The 20922-nt window shown below is 39.2% G+C and overlaps 1 protein-coding gene across 16 annotated transcripts in view; it reads left to right on the forward strand.

Annotated features, from left to right (window-relative positions):
* The window catches only part of ANKS1B (ankyrin repeat and sterile alpha motif domain containing 1B), a 1161043-nt gene that overhangs the window by 830880 nt on the left and 309241 nt on the right, over window positions 1–20922 (forward strand). For all 16 annotated transcript variants that reach the window (XM_055576264.1, XM_055576282.1, XM_055576254.1 and 13 more), the window contains one exon: window positions 4550–4702. In XM_055576264.1, coding sequence (XP_055432239.1) covers window positions 4550–4702 — 153 coding nt within the window. The remainder of the gene's footprint in view (window positions 1–4549; window positions 4703–20922) is intronic.

The raw sequence follows: 20922 nt of genomic DNA on the forward strand, positions 1-20922 counted from the left end.
AGCAGAGTAGTGTGAGATGAGGTTGAAAAGATAACTTTGTACTTGGTCTCAGTTGTCCTAGAATGCTGGAAAAGGACATTTGGGCTTTTATCAAGAAGGAGCTTCTATAGGATTTTGTGCAAGGGTTAATTTAAGAGCCTGGAGACTGATGTAGCATCATAGTATAAGCTGGATCAAAAAGGTGGGAGGCCAAGTGGAAGACTATTGCATTCGTTTTTATAAGCACCAACAAGAACCTAAACAGAGTAGTGGCAGGAAGAACAGAAGTGAGGGAACAGATGGAAGAATTGCTTTGAAGGAAATTATTGTGCAGCACAGTAACCATTCTGCATATCATTAAATATGTGTCAAGTTAATTTTGTAACTTCTTTCAGCACTAATAGCTTCCTTTCTTCAGGTGTGCAAAGCCTTCATAATTTATTGGTCATCTGCTCGCATATTTTTTAAATAGGGTTATAATTTCTATGAGGGAGAGACTATAACTTGTTTTGTTTCCTGCTCTTCTACAACATTCATCAGAATAGGCATGGGCTAAATGTTTAACGAGTGAGCGACTGAATGAATGCTGCCCCTGTACACATCAATGTACTCATTCCCACGTTCTCTGTGGCCCTGCCCCACAGCCTGCCCCACCTCTCATCTTTCCACCAACTGTTTCCCCCGCTTGCCTTCTTAAGGTTGGTCGGGAGAACTTGTCTCATAGTAGTAACCAGATTTCTGAGCAGTTTGCCGAAACTGATGGGACTTTTTTTTTTCCCCAATCCTGCCTTCAATCAAGCTCAGTTCATTCTCTTTTTACTATTTTTAATGTTATCTCAGATATATCCAATAGCTTTCAGTTCAGTTCCATTCAGTTGCTCATTAGTGTCTGACTCTTTGCAAGCACACTAGGCCTCCCTGTCCAACACCAACTCCCAGAGTTTACTCAAACTCACGTCCATGGAGTCGTTGATGCCATCCAACCATCTCATCCTCTGTCGTCCCCTTCTCCTCCCACCTTCAATCTTTCCCAGCATCAGGATCTTTTCAGATGAGTCAGTTCTTTGCATCAGGTGGTCAAAGTATTGGAGTTTCAGCTTCAGCATCAGTCCTTCCAATGAATATTCAGGACTGATTTCCTTTAGGATGGACTGGCTGGATCTCCTTGCAGTCCAAGGGACTCTCAAGAGTCTTCTCCAACACCACAGTTCAAAAGCATCAATTCTTTGGCACTCAGCTTTCTTTATAGCCCAACTCTCCCATCCATACATCCAATCTCACATCACGTACATCCAATAGCTTTACAGTTATATATAATATTAAAAATTCAGTTCCTATCCATTTAAGCCTCCAGTTTTATTTTCTTCCCCAACCCCCACCCCAATTTAGTCTTCCCCCAAGGGACTGGTACCTCTCTCTTTTCTGACTCTAAATTCCCTAGTGCTAAAGAAGGAGTGACTTGGGGGAAGGCATACTTCTTTATAGTTAATTGGGTTTGCTTTGCAGAGGTCTGGTGGGTTTCCCATCATTGCTCTTTGACTACTGCTGACCATTAACAACCTCTGTGTGGCAGGTGGCCACTGGGTGTTCTCTCAAAGGAATGGTGTGTGAATACCTGGGGTGACCTATGAGGACCCTACTGCACAGTTCTCTGGTGTGGGACATGTGCCTCTACCCCAGCTTGATGCATCTAGACACTCTAAGCTTGTACCCGGTATCACAGCTGGGATGGGCAGCTTCTCAGATGGCTAGCAGAAAGACCTCCCTGGAAAGCTATTAATTTCAAACCTAATGATTCTCTCTCCATTCCTTCTTCTCTTTTTTCTAGTTATTTCCTTGTATTAACTGGGACAGCCAGGGAGTTTCCTGAGGCTGGGGTGATTATTCAGGGTAGCAGAGTTGGTTCAGCCACCTCCTAATAAGTCCTGGAAAATGCCTCTAGCCCCAGTATTTTTTTAATTCTCTGTAGAATGTGAAAGTATTTGATACCTTTGAGCCTCTGCTTTTGGGTCCTAGTTGCCAATTTTACACATAGATAACATCCAGTTATTTGCAACTGCTGGTAAACATCATTTTGCAAATCCTGAGTTGTCATTTATATTTGTAACTACTGTATAATAAACACTGAGTTACGTGTTATGTGAACAAACATCTAGTGAGTAGCCAAAATGAGTCAGGCAATGTAAAAATGAAATACAAAAATTTGATGCAGTTTAGACCCCAATGCAAATAATGAATTACATGGTAATGTCAAGGCAGAGGACATTTAAACCTTGAAATGGAAAACAGACTGGGGCGTGGAACAGTAGGAAAGAGAAAAGGAGAAAACAGAACCTAAAAACGAAGTAGTAAATATAATCCCAGAAGAAGAAAAGAGAAAGAAAGGTAGAGGTACTTGAAAATATAATTGCCTTGACCTTTGATCATGTCTAGGAAAAAAAAAAACAGCTACACAGGATATTTTGGGTACTTTGGGGGAATGCTAATACTAACTATATGTTGCTGCTGCTGCTGCTACTTCAGTACGTCTGTAGTACTTCAGTACTTCAGTAGTTACTTCAGTCGTGTCCAGTCTCTGTGCGACCCCATAAACGGCAGCCCACCAGGCTCCCCCGTCCCTGGGATTCTCCAGGCAAGAACCCTGGAATGGGTTGCCATTTCCTTCTCCAATGCGTGAAAGTGAAGTCACTCAGTTGTGTCTGACTCTTTGTGACCCCCATGGACTGCAGCCTACCAGGCTCCTCTGCCCATGGGATTTTCCAGGCAAGAGTCCTGGAGTGGGGTGCCATTGCCTTCTCCAACCATATGTTAGGTAACATCATTTTGTCAATGTTAGATTTCTTGGGGGTGATGATACTGTGACTACGTTGGAGAACATCCTTGTTCCTGGGACATGCCGATAAAGCGTCAGGGATAAAGTTTCATGATGTCTGCAAATGGTTCAGGAGATATGTCTTTCCAATAATTCATCTAAAATTTAAAAGATAGATGTTGTGTGCATGTGAATGAGTGAGTGGGTATAGAGTGAAAGGCAAAAACTAAGTGTAGTAACAAGTTAGCCTTTGGTGAATCAAGGTCCCGGCTATTCTGGAAGACATGGCCATGTACCATCTGTATCTCCCTTCAAGTAAGGACCTGCCAGGCTTTGGGGAGAGTGGTCACCAGACAGCCTCCAGCTGTCAGCATCTCCAGGGTCTGCCTGCATGGCAGAGAGCCCAACCCAGAGCATCTCCTCCCAGGACAGCAACATCCACTAACAGAGAGGTGGGGCCCAAAGGCCCATTTCTATCTGCCATGCCCAGGACTCTCTAATAGCCTAAACTGTGCCAGAGCTCCAGTGGGTCCACAGAGGCTTCATCAAGCTCCATCATACTTTGGCCCCTCTTCTGCCCTGATAAACACTTTGCACCTCCCTCCAAAAGAAAAGGAATGAGGAAAATTTCAAAAATGAGGACACTGCATAGTGACAGAAAGCCTAACATGTTTGAGATTAAAATCTGAATCCCTGATGCTCCGGCTAATCTTTTCTCTGCTTGCAAATCAGAATCCTATAGATTTCCATTAGTATTTATCTCCTTGAATCTAAAGGAAGCGGAAAATCTATGTTGCATTTTGCCCAGTTCTGCCATTCCCATCCTGAATTTCGCTGAAGGACTACATCAAGTTGATGAGGTGCTGGCCTTCCTTAATAACTGAAGTATTCGATGTAAGGTGTGGCGTGCAAAGCAGCACAAGTCAGAAGTGAGTTACTTAAAAAACCAAGAACTGCAAATTCAACTAAAATTTCAAATAAAAGCCAAAAGACTAGAATAATCCATACAAAATTTTAAAGCCAGAAGTTTCTTGTGCTTAAAATTACTTTCACACTCCAATTTAAACTCAGAAACATTATGTTGCTGTCACACTTCTTTGTTCTCCTAAAAAAGTAAAAAAAAAAAAAATCTGTATATAGCTGACAAAAAAATAGGAATCTGTCTGCCAGCGAGTTCTCTATTAATGTCTAACATACTGTAGAGTCTGCAGAACACATGGTCTTCAAACACTCAAAAGCCTCTTCTGTACTGGCTTACCACAGCAGTATGTTTCTCCAGCATGTTTGCACTACCTACAATACATGTCTTGCATAAGCATGAATTCCTTTGGATGTTTGAGTCATGCAGTATTTTCACATGCTTTGATGTTGTGCATATGAGAATTATCATCTACATTTTGGGAGTGCAGTTTCCTGTGCCTTCAGCACTGAATTTAAAACTGCTCGACTGACATCATTTTCAATTCCGTCCAACAGAATGCCAATAATGTCTACAACAGAAGTTTGACATATTTAGATCTCTCAAATATGGAACTGATTTAGCAGCTAAATTGGAAATTTCTGGGTGCATTTTTGAAAACTAATTCAGCGTGAAATTATTAATGATTTAGAATGGTGCCTCAAGTATTCTGGGTTTTCTTATTTTCTTATCCAGAAAGATCTGTTGCTTCATATCAGATAAATTTCCAAGATGCATTCTGTTGTTGGAACACAAAGTAAACACCTTAAATTAATCCTGACGTGATTTTCTAATTACAGATGAGACCCATTGGCCATGATGGCTACCATCCCACATCTGTGGCTGAGTGGCTGGATTCCATTGAACTAGGTGACTACACCAAAGCCTTTCTAATTAACGGCTACACATCGATGGACCTGTTGAAAAAAATCTGGGAGGTTGAACTTATTAACGTAAGTTGATCTCTTAACGACACCTTATCAACCCTTGATGATTCTTACCACAGGTGGGTAGTTGTTTCTTTCTTCATAGCTGGACATCCAACAAGGATTTATGGATATGCCTTCTGTTTTGAATATATGTCTCTCCACAGTCATTATCTTTTGAAGTTTTGGAGTGGTGGACTAAGAGGACTCTCAGGGTGTTTCACATTATTTCAGGAAACCTCCCAAGCAGCTTTGGGATTTCCATTTTAAGAAATTTTGTCACTTTAGGATATGGATATGATAACAAATCAGCACCCATTCTATTCTTTGCTCTTATTCATTTTTTAAGATTAAAGTCATCATTTTTAGTTTTCTATCTCTGTTTGTCTCTATTCCTTAACTGCATATATAAACCATATACTTGAAGAGGCTGCTTTTTGTTATTATATAAGCTGCTGTAATATCAACATTTTATTTTCCAAGGCTTATAACTAATTTTAAATTGTTTGTTTTATTCATACACTTGGCATAGATTTTCTGTAAAAACTGGCCAACAAATGTTGCCATGTATTTGAGCCCAAAGAGATCAACTAAATCTGTTTAACTGATTTTGATACTGATAGTTTTCTAATTTTGTTTTTACTGTTATTTTATTTCTAATGGTATAAAGGCATGAAAGAGTTGAAAAGATAGAATAAGCATCATGCTTTCATATTTTATTTGGCATCATGAACATTTCAAAAGTGAGAAATCATTTAATCTTTTAGAGAATTTCTTAGACTTAAGTTTTATATTCTTATAACTGAAAAAAAGCATTCACAAAATGAAAGACAAAGCAAATAATTTCTTCTGGCTCAAAAGCACTCTCTTCTACTCTTTATGGCATTTTTTTCTCCAAAAGTCCAGTCTCTTACACTGAATGTCATTAATTCTTTTAAATGATGGTTAATTAGTAGTAACTAATTATTCTTTGCTTGTAAAAAGTCTGTCTTTAATATCTTTTCTGGAACATCTATAAAAAACTCTTCTTTAATTTAAAAGTCACTTTAAATGGACAAATTCTTGGCTCCTTCTTCTAATGTGCCATCAACTACCCTTAGCTTTCTGTTCTTATCCTTTCACAAAAGCTTTCATTATTTCAGAAGGAACTCACTTTCTGACTAAAAGCTTCCAATTAATTTTGTTGCTAGTCTGTGTGGCAGTGGAAGCAACTGAGACTGTTTTGCTTTTCAGTTGCATCAAGAAGACTTCAGTTCTCCACTGAGAACTCGACACTCATGGCTACTCTTAGCCATTTAGTAAAGGGGGCTCTTCCATAGATCAAACAAACATGCTTCCAGTAAGTCACTTTCTTGTCAATGATAAATATATCTATGTAACATCTTCTGAATAATATCACTTCCCACTGAAGAATGAATACTTATTATAGGTAGCTCATGAGTCACTCACCTAATATTAGAAATAATCCCTCTGAAAAAGAATGGATTCCAATAGAACTCTATTATCAAATGTTTTCATTGAAGCAAGGATCATTAAAACAAGACTATATGTCTCTGAGAAGTCAAGTACTGGGGCTAACAGTTAGGGTGTAGGCTTGGACCCGCACTCTCCCCAGTGCTCTGTGTAGCAGAGGATTCCCATCCGGTCACTGTGACCAGACCTCGTGGATGCCCGCAGTGACTGCAGGGCAGTGATGCCACAGGCCTCATGTTTAATGCCAGGGCTCAGGGTGTTAAACCACACCCACAGGGCTAACCACTCTTGAAATGGGACAGAACAATAACGTTTTCCACCCATACTGACTCTAAGCATTATCCCCGTAGGTACATTTGCTGTAATACAGTCTGACTCCAATCTAGGGAGAAGTGCCTGTCACAAGCATTGTATCAGAATCAGAAAACATGGTCACTACGTTTTTGATCTTGAGGCCAAATTCCTCGGGCCTGGAGTACAACATCTGCATCTAACACCAACCCAGTATACTTTCCTTACAGTGAACCGATAGAATGTAAAGTTTGTGACAATTGTATGGGTAAGTTCACACTCTTGATGAAGAGGCTTTGCAAGTCACTTAATTCTATAAATACACTTACTATGGAGAAAAACCACCTGTACCTTTAGACTTGGAAATCAGAGAACAAAATTTTTATGCCCTTTAGAGCTGCTGCAAATGTACTTCATTTGATGGTTAGGGCTGTTGGGTTTTAAAATGAGAGACAGGCATGATGTGTACCTTCTGGCTTATAATGCTTTCTACTGGTCTCCAACTCAAGACTTTTATTTATTCCAACTTGTCAGGGAAGGTATTCAAATATAAGATAATCTCGTATATAACATTTGGACCCAGTAATTCTGTATTAAGTATCCATAATTTATTCTTTTGTAGCCCAAAAGTAATGTGTAGTCACTTTGGTTAAGAGCAAAGCTTTTTAGGAAAGTTGCATCCCAAACCTTTTAATGAGTGGCTAGTTTTAAAGAAACCCAGTGGCTTCAATAAGTGCTGTTCTGTGTAGAATGGAGAGAGAAGCGCATGTGCAGGCTGTCTTTGATGTAGAGATCTGCTGAGAGGGGAGGAGAACAAAGAGTGAGAAAGCTGACTGTCGATGTGATTACAAACAACTTCAGTGTCATTAAATCATAGTGACTAACCCTCAAGTACATTATGTTGCACTTGATATTAGACAACTAGTAATACTTTCTCAGTGTATTTATAAATTTATTCAAAGTATGTTCATGAGAAAATGAAAGCTACACAATGTTGTGGATTGAAAAGTACAAATATATTTGAAATTGTGATCTTTCAAAATATCCCCCAAGATCTTTTTCTTGGTGGAGCACATTAACGCCTTTGAAAAAAAAAAAAAGTTATTGGAACTAACCTAATAAAGATTTTAGTCACAAAGTTACCCAAAGTATAGGCATAGGGGAGAGTCGTGGAAATCTCATATCTTAGTAGCAGCATTATCAGCTGTGGAAATCGAGCATAAACTAAGACATAAGGTATTGCCAGTTTTATAGGCCCATGCTGTATCTAGACCTAGAAAATGAAGTCTTTGACAATAATTGTTTTTACAATCTCTAATGTATGCTTCGTATTCAGAAGCTGATATTTCATCAATAGCTCTGTTTTACCTCTGTGTGTGCCATGACCATTAATAACATCATTAATATTATTTTCACTTTTGTATTGATATTTTATGTTGTATGACAACGTTGAGAGAGATTGTCAGGCAAACGGGTCCCTCTGCAGATGGCAGCTGGGCGAATCTCTAGCCTGAATTATAGTCCTCTCCAAAGGCTTGTTAGAATTACAAACTAGTTAGCAGTGCGTAAGTACATGATTTGGGGGGGGGTTTCACTTAAAAATTTACTCAGGTCTTGCATATACTATTACCAAGTTTACACAACAGTTTCCACTGCTATTTAAAAATCTCAACAGCTCTGCCTTTGTGGAAATTTTAAGTAAAAAGGCTACATATTTTCTGCCTGAAATATGTATGGATAATTGTAAAATCTCCACAAAATCATCCATTTCCTAAACAACAACAAAAAAGTATTGCAGTTATGAAAAACAATGTTTATTTTTTATCACTGTGCACCTACTTAAGGGATTTTGATTAGATGAAGCACATTAATAAGGTCCAATTTATTCATTTGTGAATATCAATGTAGAACTTATTAGTAATTTCTTCCCATTAGTTTTATCTCTCACTTTTTACCAAGGAAATAATTCTAGTCCAGACTTATAACCTTCTACAATATTGATAATAAAAAAAAAATGCCCACTGAAATAACAAGATAAAATTCAGGCTTCAGTGCAGTCTTAAATCTCTGTTCATAAGTGTAAGAATAGCTTTAAAAATCCAAATCCAGCAGTTGGCTGTGTTTTAAATACCTTTGGGTAGAAGCAAATAAAATAATTAAGGTAGCAATACCCATATGCATCCCATGAAAATCATTTGGACTTATTTCTGTAACAGTAAATTGATTAGCAGAGCATTTGCTTCTTGCCTAATAGCTGCTGAAACTATATTTACATCACTTTTGCTTAGGGCTGTCAAATTTCTTTTTTGTTTTTTCTTTTGCAGTGTTGTTGATTCAATTTCTACCTTCCTAGGGAAATTTTGTGATAATCTAATCACTTGGAGATAGACTAAGAAATTTGCAAAGTTAACATTCTAATTTTGTGTTCAGTCTTTAATAGCTTGACTTTACTTGCCTTAAATGCTACAGAAATATAGTCCTCTCAACATTAAATTTAGACTCATTACTTGCTTTGATGTTTTTATTTTATGATCAGAATTATAAAGTCACACTCCTCTCTGCTCTACTCTCATTACTATAACTGCAATTAAATTTACTCCCTAAAGTTTTTGTGCATTGTCTGGGTAAGTATGAATGTGTTTGGTTGTGTGTGTGTGTGTGTGTGTATTGGATAAATGCAAATGATTGCTTATACTCCCAACCAAGAAGAATAATCACCAAATTCACAAACTGCAGGGGAGGAATGGGGAGGAGAATATTATAATTCCATTTCCAAAACAATTATTTTAAGTAAAAGGTTATGCTTTCACTATAGGACATTAATAAATGAGAGAAATATTCATATTTCCACACCAGGGAGGCTACATCAGTCAACACTTCAAATGTTAACAACTTTAATCAAAGCCGAAGGCTTTAACTAAATAACTAGATATGAGTATTCAAGTGTAGAGCAAACTTTATAAATTATCTATGGATTTAAGCATTTAATTTATACTCACAGTCAGTACAGCTAGCTCTTCACAAGCCTTCAGGACAAACTAGACACAATCTCTGGGCTTCAGACTTCTTCAGACATTTAGGTATCAGGTAAAGCCCCTGGACTCTACCCACCACCCCCACCCCCACCACCACTACCCTCACCCCCAACCCCACCCCCACCAGTCACTGTATCTGAATTGCAAGCTCTAGGACTTCATTGCCAGCCCAGTGACTAAGACCTCACCTTCCAATGCACAGGGTGCCAGTTTGATCCCTGGTAGAGGAGATAAGGTCCCAATGCCTCACAGCCAAATTACCAAAACATAAAACAGAAGTTATATTGTAACAGATTCAATAAAGGCTTTGAAAAATAAAATAAATTGCAAGCTCTTCAATATATTCTCTGGAAGCCTGGCCCAAGTTTTGGAAAAAGCACCCTTCTTCCTTCCTTATATTAAATGAACAATCTTTTTCCAAATAAATACTCACTTTCAGGTGATTTTTAGCCCTTTCCCATATGGCCTGAAGGCTGATGGGCTATCAGATCAGATCAGTCACTCAGTCGTGTCCGACTCTGCGACCCCATGAACCGCAGCACGCCAGGCCTCCCTGTCCATCACCAACTCCCGGAATTCATTCAGACTCATGTCCATCGAGTCAGTGATGCCATCCAGCCATCTCATCCTCTGTCGTCCCCTTCTCCTCTTGCCCCCAATCCCTCCCAGCATCAGAGTCTTTTCCAATGAGTCAACTCTTCGCATGAGGTGGCCAAAGTACTGGAGTTTCAGCTTTAGCATCATTCCTTCCAAAGAAATCCCAGGGCTGATCTCCTTCAGAATGGACTGGTTGGATCTCCTTGCAGTCCAAGGGACTCTCAAGAGTCTTCTCCAACACCACAGTTCAAAAGCATCAATTCTTTGGCACTCAGCCTTCTTCACAGTCCAACTCTCACATCCATACAGCTGGTATTATTGATTCCACTCTCTTTCAGCATATCTGCACCTATCATGCTGCTCTCAACTTTGGAGCCTTGACCTAAACTGAGATAAAATTATATCACAATAAAATGTGCTTAAACACTAAAACTTCTTTGGAAGGAATATAGCTTTTCTTTTGGATTTAAAGAGAACTTGCTATCTTTTAGTGCCTCAGGGTTAATATTATGGAATAAGCATTTTTGAGTGTTGATCTTGGAAAACACACCACAGACACACACAAATGAAAGTTAACAAGGGGTGGGGAACACATGTACACTCATGGCGGAGTCAAGTCAATGTATGGCAAAACCAACACAATATTGTAAAGTAAAATAAATAAATTAATTAATTTTTTTAAAGAAAGAAAGTAAACAAGGCATTTGGCCCTGAAGAGACAGTCTAGACACTTAGCAACAAATTGATTTCATGAATAACTGAAACCCTCTGATTACAACCATTAATGACCCATCTCTATACAAAAATGAAAATCATGTTCTGAGCATCTAGACATTTCTACATTAAGTTATTTTAGTGGACTTCATTTTCCCACTTTGATTTCATTCACTCTCCTCCTGATTAAACTAGAAGCATTTCAAATTTCCTCTGAAGAAGCCACCACCACCCTTCCACATTCCATGTTGAGCATACTACCCAGATCTAAACCAACCTCAGCATCCCAGCCTTTCTCCCCATTCCCATGGGCTACAGTATTCCTCACCAGGACCCTTATTAATTCTTCATTGTTGAAGGCTCCAGTGAAATATGAAAATATGGGGTCTCATTCAAAAATTATTTTAAAATGTAAGGCAATAGTGGAAGGGTATTTAGCCAAGCAGAGATACCTTTGAAGCACAGATCTTGTGCTACACAGGTCACACATCCATGGAGCCATCCCTGCTCTTCATGCCCTTGTATATAAACCTATTTGCTTCTGCTGTCATTTTCTTTCTACCCAAAGGTCTTAAACATTTTCACAGTGTGGGGCCACTGATAGAAAGACTTTATTTTGCCTTCAGATTTGAAAGACACTTTTTCTGGGTATAGAATTCTAGAGTTAACAGTACTTTAGAAATGCTGATCCACTGTTGTCTCTTCTGCATTATTTCTGATAAGAAATCTGCTGCTATTCTTTCCTTTTTGGTTTTGTTGTTGTTATTTCTCTGTATATAATGTGTCTTTTAGCCCTGTGGCTGCACTTAATGGTTTTCTCTTTATCACTGGTTTTAAACAACTTGATTATGATGTGCCTTGGTGTGGTTTTCTTCATATTACTTGTGTGTAAAGTTTTTTGAACTTCTTCTTAGATATGAGGTCTATAGTTTTCATCAACTTTGGAAAATTTCTGGTCATTACTTTTTGTTTGTTTAATTACTTCCTGTGAATGTCTTACATTTTTTCCCTTCCACTTTTCAAAACTTTTTTTATAGAGGTAAAACAGACACACAAAAATCCATATAGAAATGTACAGCTGAATGAATTTTTACAAAAAGAGCACATACATGTAGCTAGCACCCAGTACAAGAAATGGAAAATCACCAGCACCCAAAAGGCACTTCATGGCCCCTTCTAGTCACTAATCTTTCCATGACCCCCAAAGCAACTACTGTCCTTATTTCTAACAGCAGAGCCATTTGCTTGTTTTTATGCAGTGTATCCTTACTTGGAGCTTCTTTCATTTAGTTACACTGCATGTAGTTGTAGGACTGTTGCTACAATTGTAGGAATGTAGGCTGTTCATTCTCTATCACTGTTGTGAAATATCCTCAACTTGTTTTTATAGCTTTCTTTCTGTATAATTCAAATATCATACCATTTGCCTATTTACAGTATACAGTTTAATCCTTTTTAGGATATTTACAGAGTTATGCAACTATTTTCACAATCACTTTTTTTATTGTGGTCAACAGCAAATAAAATTTGCCATGATAACCATTTTTAAATGTAGAGTATAGTAGTGCTGAGTATATACACATTTCTGTGCAACAGATCTCTAGAAATTTTTCTTCCTGCAAAACTGAAACTCTTATCTCCGTAGAACAACAACTGTCCTATCCTCCTTCCTCTAACCCCTGGAAACCATCATTCGACTTTTTAAGAGTTTGACTATTTTAGATACCTCATGTAAGTGGAATCATGTAGTATTTGTCCTTTTTTAACTGGCTTATTTTTCTTAGCATAATGTCCTCAAAGTTTATCCATGTTATAGCATATCACAGGATTTTCTTCTTTTTAAGACTGAATGTGTGTATGCCATATTTTCTTTAGCCATTCATCTGTTGATAGACATTTAGTTTCCTTCCACTCCTTGACCATTGTGGACAATGGTGCAATGAACATCAGTATAAAAATAACCCCCTGAAATCCTCTTTTCAATTCTTTTGGATATATACCTAAAAGTAGGATTGTTGGATCATATGATAATCCTGTTTTTAAATTTTTGAGGAACCTCTAAATTGTTTTTCATAGTGACTGCATTACGGTCATTATTTCTTAAAATATTGTTTTCTGTCTGACTGCCTCTCTTCTTTGGAAACTTCAATCACATGTATGTTGGGCTATTTAAAATTAGGCCACAACTCACCAATACTTGGACTTCCCTGATAGCTCAGTTGGTCAAGAATCTGCCTGCAGTGCAGGAGACCCCGGTTCAATTCCTGGGTCAGGAAGATCCACTGGACAAGGGATAGGCTACCCACTCCAGTATTCTTGGGCTTCCCTTTGTGGCTCAGATGGTAAAGAATCTGCCTGCGATGTGGGAGACCTGGGTTCGATCCCTGGGTTGGAAAGACCCCCTGGAGAAGGGAAAGGCTACCTGCTCCAGTATTCTGGTATAGTCCATGGGGTCGCACAGTCAGACACGACTAAGCGACTTTCACTTCACTTCACCAATACTTTTTATTTTTTTTCAGTATTCTTTCTCTCTGGGATTTATTTGAATAGTTTCTATTGCTGTGTCTTTAAGTTCATTTATCTTCTTGTGATCTCTAATCTGCCATTAGTAATATGCAGTGTACTCTAAATCTCTGAGATTATAGTGTTCATCTCCAGAAGTTAGACATCAGTCTTTTTTTTTTCCCAAGTCTCTATTTAACATCCTCAATCTTTTCTCTAACTTGTTGAACATAATGAATGTGGTTATAGTAACTTTTTTAATGCCCTTGTCTTTTTTTAACTAGTAGCTTTTTATTTATTTACTTTTGCCTGTGCTGGTCTCTGTGGCTGCGCACAGGCTTTCTGTAGCTGAGGCAAGCGGGGGCTACTCCCTAGTTCTGGTGCACGGGCTTCTCATTGCAGTGGCTTCTCTTGGTGCAGAGCATGGACTCTAAGGTGTGAGGACTTCAGTAGTTGTGGTGCATGGGCTTAGTCACCCTGTGGCATGTGGAATCCTCCCAGACCAGGGATTGAACCCATATCCCCTGCATTGGCAGGTGGATGCTCAACCACTGGATCACCAGGGAAGCCTTGCCCTTGTCTTCTAATTCTAACATCTGTGTCAGTTTGGGGTTGGTTTCACCTGATTGATTTTTCTCCTCAATGTTCTTGCCATGCCCAGTAACTTTTATTGCATGCCAGACATTATGAATTCTACCTTGTTGGGTGCTGGTTATGGCTATTTTTGTATTCCTATAAATATTCGTGGGCTCTGTTCTCAGACACAGAGGAGCCCTTTAGATATATTTTTATCCTTTCAGGTCTTGCTTTTAAGATTTGTTAGGCAAAAACTAGAGCATCATTTAGTTTGTGACCTGTGCTTCTGCACTACTGAGGCAAGATGCTTCTGAGTAGCCTAACATTGCCCTGTGAATTTCCAGGTTTCCCAGCCTGAATAGCTCAAACTAGTACCAACCCTGTATGAGCTCTAAGTACTATGCCCACTAATATTTTCTGGTGTTTCTTTCTACATCTGGCCTCAGATAGTTTCCTTATATGCATATGCTGATCAGCATACTTTCCTCTCTGGTACTCTATACAGAAAAGTCTAGCCACTTTAGTCTCCCTAGACTCTCACCTCCATCTTCTCAATTCAGAGTCTTCCAGGCTCTCTGACTTCCTCTTCCCTGCATAATGGCCTGAGAATTCTCTTAAGATGGTAAACTAAGATAATTTTAGGGTTTATCCCTGTTAGTCTAGAAACCCAAATCCATGCAACTTACATTAGTCCCTGGAGCTGCTGCTGCTAAGTCGCTTCAGTCGTGCGACCCCATAGACAGCAGCCCACCAGGCTCCCCCATCCCTGGGATTCTCCAGGCAAGAACACTGGAGTGGGTTGCCATTTCCTTCTCCAAGGCATGAAAGTGAAAATTGAAAGTGAAGTCGCTCAGTTGTGCCCGACTCTTAGCAACCCCATGGACTGCAGCCCACCAGGCTCCTCCGTTCATGGGATTTTCCAGGCAAGAGTACTGGAGTGGGGTGCCATTGCCTTCTCCAAGTCCCTGTAGACTAGGGGCCCATACCTAAACAACTGAGTCAAAATCTTTGGTGGTAGCATCTGGGCATCAAGTTTTTTAAAAGTTCCCCCAAGTGATTTTAATTTGCAGCCTGGGTTGAAAACCACTGTAGTAAGTGGGGAGCCATTAAAAGCATTTTAGTCAAGAGAATGACATGATCAGAAGCAGTAGGCAGGGGCCAGAAGCCAACACACTTAAGATGGAAGAGCTGACTGTGAGGGAAGTAGGAGCTGAGTCAGCCCATTCTGCTCCACAGCTATTTCTAGCCATGAATGTATTAGGCATGACAGCAGTAAAAACCTGTGTGCCTCCTTAGAACCTGAGGGTGTCACTGAAGTGGGAGTCCATAAATATAGAGCCAATTTTCATCATTATAACCCACATATCAAGAAGAGGGAAAATTACAGTCAGCATTCAAAGGAAACAAGGACAAATACAATACCTTTCAGAAGTGCTTTTCAATAGTGGCTAAAATTGTTTCAGTTTGACCCTTAAAAGGCTCAGCCTTGGTTATGTGAAAATTTTACTTACTGTTTATAAAGTAAATGGTAGGACAGATGGTGTGTGTCCATGCTTCAAATGCTCCCTTTCTCCTTTTATCTTTATTTTAGAATCAGGTCACTTGACTTTGCATCCTATATCCACCACTCAGTATGTGACCTTACAGAAAAGTCACTTATCAACTCTTGGCCTCAGTTTCTCCTTTTTAAATAGAAGGTAATAATATCTGCCCCCACTGACTTCATAGGTTTCCTGTGAGACTCAAATCACACAAGAGCTTTTTATTATCCATTGCTTTCTCTTCTCTCCCTATTCTATTTTTCTTTGCCTCTATTTTTTCCTTTCTCTCTCCCCCAGATCACTCTCCCAGCGTTAGGCTGGGAGCTGGCCAGCTTCCTCAGAGCATGCTTTCACAGCTTAGCTGCCATTTGCTTTTCACTCTCAGTACTCACCAGAGTTATAACATCGAGAGCCAGCCTGTTTATTGTGCAGACTCTGGCCTCTAGAAATCACTGTTCAACCTCTCTCTTCCCCAACTTCCAACTCCAACCCCTTCCCTCTGCCTTAGCCTCTCAGCCTCCCAGCACTCTTAATGCTGCATAGAATATTTCCAACCCTGGAGTGGGTGCATGTGAGAGGAGTGACTCCCAGCTCTGTGTAGAAGCATTCAGGATAAAGCTGCAGAGAGCCTTTCCCCTCCCAACTTCCTTTTTTTTTTCTTTCTTTCTGACTATGCTTAGATATGGAATTGCTATTGCCTTTTCTCCTCCAACTACATAGTATTGGTCCTTGACGCTCAGCCACCCAGTTCTCTTTATTCTTGAAACAAACAACCGTAGGGCAGAGCAGAATAGTGGCTCAGAGGTTAGAGATGTGCTCATTCTCAATTGATCATCCATCATGTTAAACCCTTCTAGAATCTGTCCCAAAGTTTCAGCTCGATAATCCGTAAGAGTGGGCATTTCTGACTGTGTTTTGAAGTAGCTCAGTATCCCCTTTTCATTGAAATGGCTCCACTTCCATTTATAGTATCACTAATTATAATAAAGTCAGTTAATTTTGTAGTTTGCATTTTGCTCTGATTTTTAGCATGACATGAGGAATTTTGTTTCTTTAAGTCTTTTCTGGAGATATTTAGGGCAGAGCCTGTTGCTAAGGAGACTCATCTGTGTTGCAGTTAAATCGGTAAATACTGTAAACTGGCTCTATGCTTCTGGAAGCTTTGAGAGGAGGAATATAGTAATGAATTATTCTACAGTGTAGAAAATAAAAGAGGAAAAAGTTCTATATACAAGACAAATACAACATTTTTCATGCTATCCTGATGGAGAAATGCTCTGAGTCTTCTGTGGGAGAAGATCTGAGATCATACTGAAAAGATAAGCCTTTACCTTCTGAGATGAAAGGAAAGTCAAAGAGGTCCCTCTGTTAGAAGAAAACTATTTAGAATTTTGAAGCCTGACATACAAGCTGCCGTGGAAGAGATTGATAATAAATATAAATACTCAGAGCAAATCATAAAGGTTAATTTATCACTAAAGGAAGTATACAAGATTAATATTAAAATCTATCCATTATAAAAATAATTAAAATTTGGGGAGGAGAGAGATGAGGTAGGTGATTTTGTAGCTTAGTATTTATATCTGCTTTAAAGATGTTTAAGGTTGATTTAGAATTTAAGTTTAGCCATTTCACTAAGGATGTGTATTATGTTAAATTGGATATCTGTGGTATCAAATTATTTTCGAACTCGAGCAAAGAGCTGTGAAAGATGTAAATTCCTTACTGTACAGACCTTGTGTCTGGCACCCTACCGCCACCTGGTGGCAGCATACCTAAAGTACAGGGCAGTGACTAAATCTAAAACATTTTTAAATATTCTGAAAGAATTTAGTTTTACTACTATTAGAAAATCATATATATCACTTTTGGAAACGCAAGAAGTATATTCCAAATTTTTCAACAAATCTCAAATATTGACTCAAGTTTATCAGATCAGATCAAATTCAAGTGATTCTCACTACAATAAAAAGTATGTTCACATGCATTTACACAAATAGATAAATACGGAGAACTTTCATCCAAATTTTTACTAGAATGTTTAATAGTTTTAGGAACAATAAATTAATATTTACCTAAAATTAAGTACTTTCAAAATTACATGCAATATAAAAATATTCAAAGCTTTCAACTCTGAACAGGTGAGAAATTGAGGTCCAATATTGGAGAAGGAAATGGCAACCCACTCCAGTATTCTTGCCTGGAGAATCCCACAGACAAAGGAGTCTGGTGGGCTACAGTCCATGGGGTCACAAAGAGTTGGACACGACTGAGCAACTAACACACACACATTACTATTAACATAACTAGCAGCAGTTCAGGAAAAATAATTTAGTCTTAAATATTTAACTGTTACCTGGTTTCATATTCAAGATAAATAAAAAACCTCACTTACTGTTTCTGCTCAGGCCCATATTTTCTTTTGTACTACGCATTCCTCTTTTTTTAATAAAATAAAGCAATTTCTTAAATGCAAAAACTAACTGCAAAACAAATTATTCAGTGCCAGGTTTATATCAATTCCTGTTTCTAATGGTAGTATACTAAAACATGAACCAGAAGAGTTTTATTTTTATAGACATCAGCTGAACACCAAGTTCAAGTACCATATACCTAAAGTTGTTGAACAAAATGAGAAAAACCCTCTACTGTGCATTCCATCAATTAAATTAATTTGGGATAACAGTGCCCTTTTAAATGTGTGTGTGTGTGTGTATTTAGCATAAAACATAATGTATTCTCTAGTAGAATCTTTCTTATTTTTTTATAAACTGTTTTGGGAGGAATAATTAGATTTCTTAACATTTGAATAGGATCATTACCTTTTAAAAATTCTACCTCATAGTAGCTGTAACACATAATAAGCATTTTACAATCCTTACCTGCAAAAGAACTTCCAGACTACTGGAGAAGAGGGACATTTACTGTGTGTAAGAAGAGGAGTATTAAGGAGAACTAGTATAAAAAGTGATCTTTGTATTCCAAATTGAAACATAGGGTCTTTTCCTAATTAGGAGGGGTCAGAGGTGGGCAGGAGAAAACCTGAAATGGAGGAACCAGTAGAATAAATGACAAGCATCAATGGTAAAGGCACAAGGTCTAAAAACAGTTTCCTGGGGTTTGACTTCCAAACCCGTTTTATCACCTTGGGCAAATCACTTAACCTTCTCTAAGCTTCAGTTTCCCTTCATCTAAAATTTGTGTAATAACATTATTTATCTTCTAGATAATAGTGTTTTCGGGATTAAATACAGTAATATAGTAAAGTGTTTTGCACAATGCTTTGTAAACAGAAAGCACTCGATTTTTATTTAATGCAGGGCAGCTTCCAAGTTTCTAAGATTTATGGTAAGTGTGATCCGCCATTATCCATCGCCTCAGCAAAGCAATACAACAGTCTGAAACTGCTTAAAGCAATAAGCATGTCGTTCTCTCACAAGTCCATGGTGAGTAATTTAGGCTGTACTCAGCTGGAGATTCGGAAAAGGCGATGGTACCCCACTCCAGTACCCTTGCCTGGAGAATCCCATGGATGGAGGAGCCTGGTAGGCTGCAGTTCATGGGATCGCGAAGAGCCGAACACGACTGAGCAACTTCACTTTCACTTTTCACTTTCATACATTGGAGAAGGAAATGGCAACCCACTCCAGTGTTCTTGCCTGGAGAATCCCAGGGACAGGGGAGCCTGGTGGGCTGCCGTCTATGGGGTCGCACAGAGTCGGACACGACTGACTCGACTTAGCAGCAGCAGCAACTGGAGATTTCTTCTGATTCCAGCTGGCTGCCTCACATCAGCCCGGTGGCTCTGACCTGCCAGGGTGTAAGAGTCAACTCACCTGGGATGGTCTCAGCTGAGACAACTGGGGCCGCTCTGCTCTGCTTCATATACACCATCCTCTAATATGCTCTCCCAGACACATTCTATAGCAAAGACAGGGAAATGAAAACATGCAAGCACATTTTCAGGCCTCCACTTGCCTCATATCTGCCAACAATTGGCCAAAGGAAGCTATAAAACCAACTCAAAATTAAGTTGACAGGGGAGGATATATCTCACCTCTTGGTACAATGAGCCAAAATGCACATAGTAAATGCCTTGGATGCAAGTCAGGATGAAAAATTAAGACCGTTAGTTCATTCAATTCACCACAAAACAGAAATTTTTATTAGAAAAAAATAGAAAAAAGAGGAGAGCATTTTAGAATTATGGATGGTCTTATCATTGTTTCTAAGCTTCCAATCAGAATATGTGAAATCCAAACCATCTCAGAAAATATGAAATGAATAGTGGTGCTGAACTGTGGGGGCCCATGGGGGGGAAAAGATTTGGATAGGGCTTAAATGTATGTGGGGCTTCCCAGGTGGTGCTAGTGGTAAAGAACCCACCTGCAAATGCAGGAGATGCAAGAGACGTGGGTTTAATCCTTGAGTCAGGTAGATCCCCTAGAGAAGGGCATGGCAACCCTCTCCAGTATTCTTGCCCAGAGAAGCTCATGGACAGAGGAGCCTGGCAGGCTACAGTCCATAGGGTCAAAAAGAGTCAGACATGACTGAAGCAATTTAGCATGTGCGCATGCATAAACATATGGAAAATTCGTGGACAACCAATTTTTGACAACTAGAGCATAATAACTTAAACAATAAGCACACTATGATAATGGGATGACTGGAGCCATAAAAAGTTGAAAATTGTTGAACTAACCATCAAACAAAATTATTTTAGAAAATTAAATACGGAAGTATTTCTCTAATAGAGAATCATTGTCATGCCTTGCTCAAACATTTGTTGCACACTGACTCTTTGTTCCAAGAGGAAATGCAATAAATACTTTTTAAATTCAATATGATTCCTTAGGTAGCTGACTCCTCTAGACAGGAGCAGGGAATAACAGCAACAATCACAATAGTCAGAGTTTTTGTGCTTCCTCCTCCATCTTCCCCTCCATTAAATGTCAATTTTGCTCAAGATTTTGTCCTTAGGTCTCCTTTCCCCAGTGCTATGCTCTTGGACAGTATCACTAATGGAAAGGCTTCAATTGGCACCTTCAAATGGATGGCTGCCAAGTACATGCCTGAGGCTTTATTCCAGAGATCCAGGCTTTCAGTTCATAAAACGTGAGTGGCAAAGTGAAAAAAGGCTGGACTCAGTTAGACGAGCCAAATTCAAGTGCCGATTCCGTAATTCCTCTGAGGCAAGACACTTAACCTTTATAACAAACTCTATATTTATTTTGGTTCATCCTCATCACCCCCGTCCCTGCTAGACACCAAGCTCCTTGAGGATCTGACCTCAGAAGGCTCAACTGTATATCCACCCCCAAGGCCCTGTACAAAGTGGGTGCTAAGCAGTATTCACTGATTGAATTTCTGCCAGCGAAGAGTGGGAAAGCAAGATACCAAAGGAGCCACAGGAGGCAAGACTGTCAGAGTCAAACTTGACTTCCTTGCCTCCCGAGAGTGGCGCCCGTTTCTGTGACCCGCATCTCATCTCACTGCCACCTCTGTGCGCTGCCGTCAG

The sequence above is a fragment of the Bubalus kerabau genome, chromosome 1 (assembly GCF_029407905.1).
Source record: "Bubalus kerabau isolate K-KA32 ecotype Philippines breed swamp buffalo chromosome 1, PCC_UOA_SB_1v2, whole genome shotgun sequence".
NCBI lineage: Eukaryota > Metazoa > Chordata > Mammalia > Artiodactyla > Bovidae > Bubalus > Bubalus kerabau.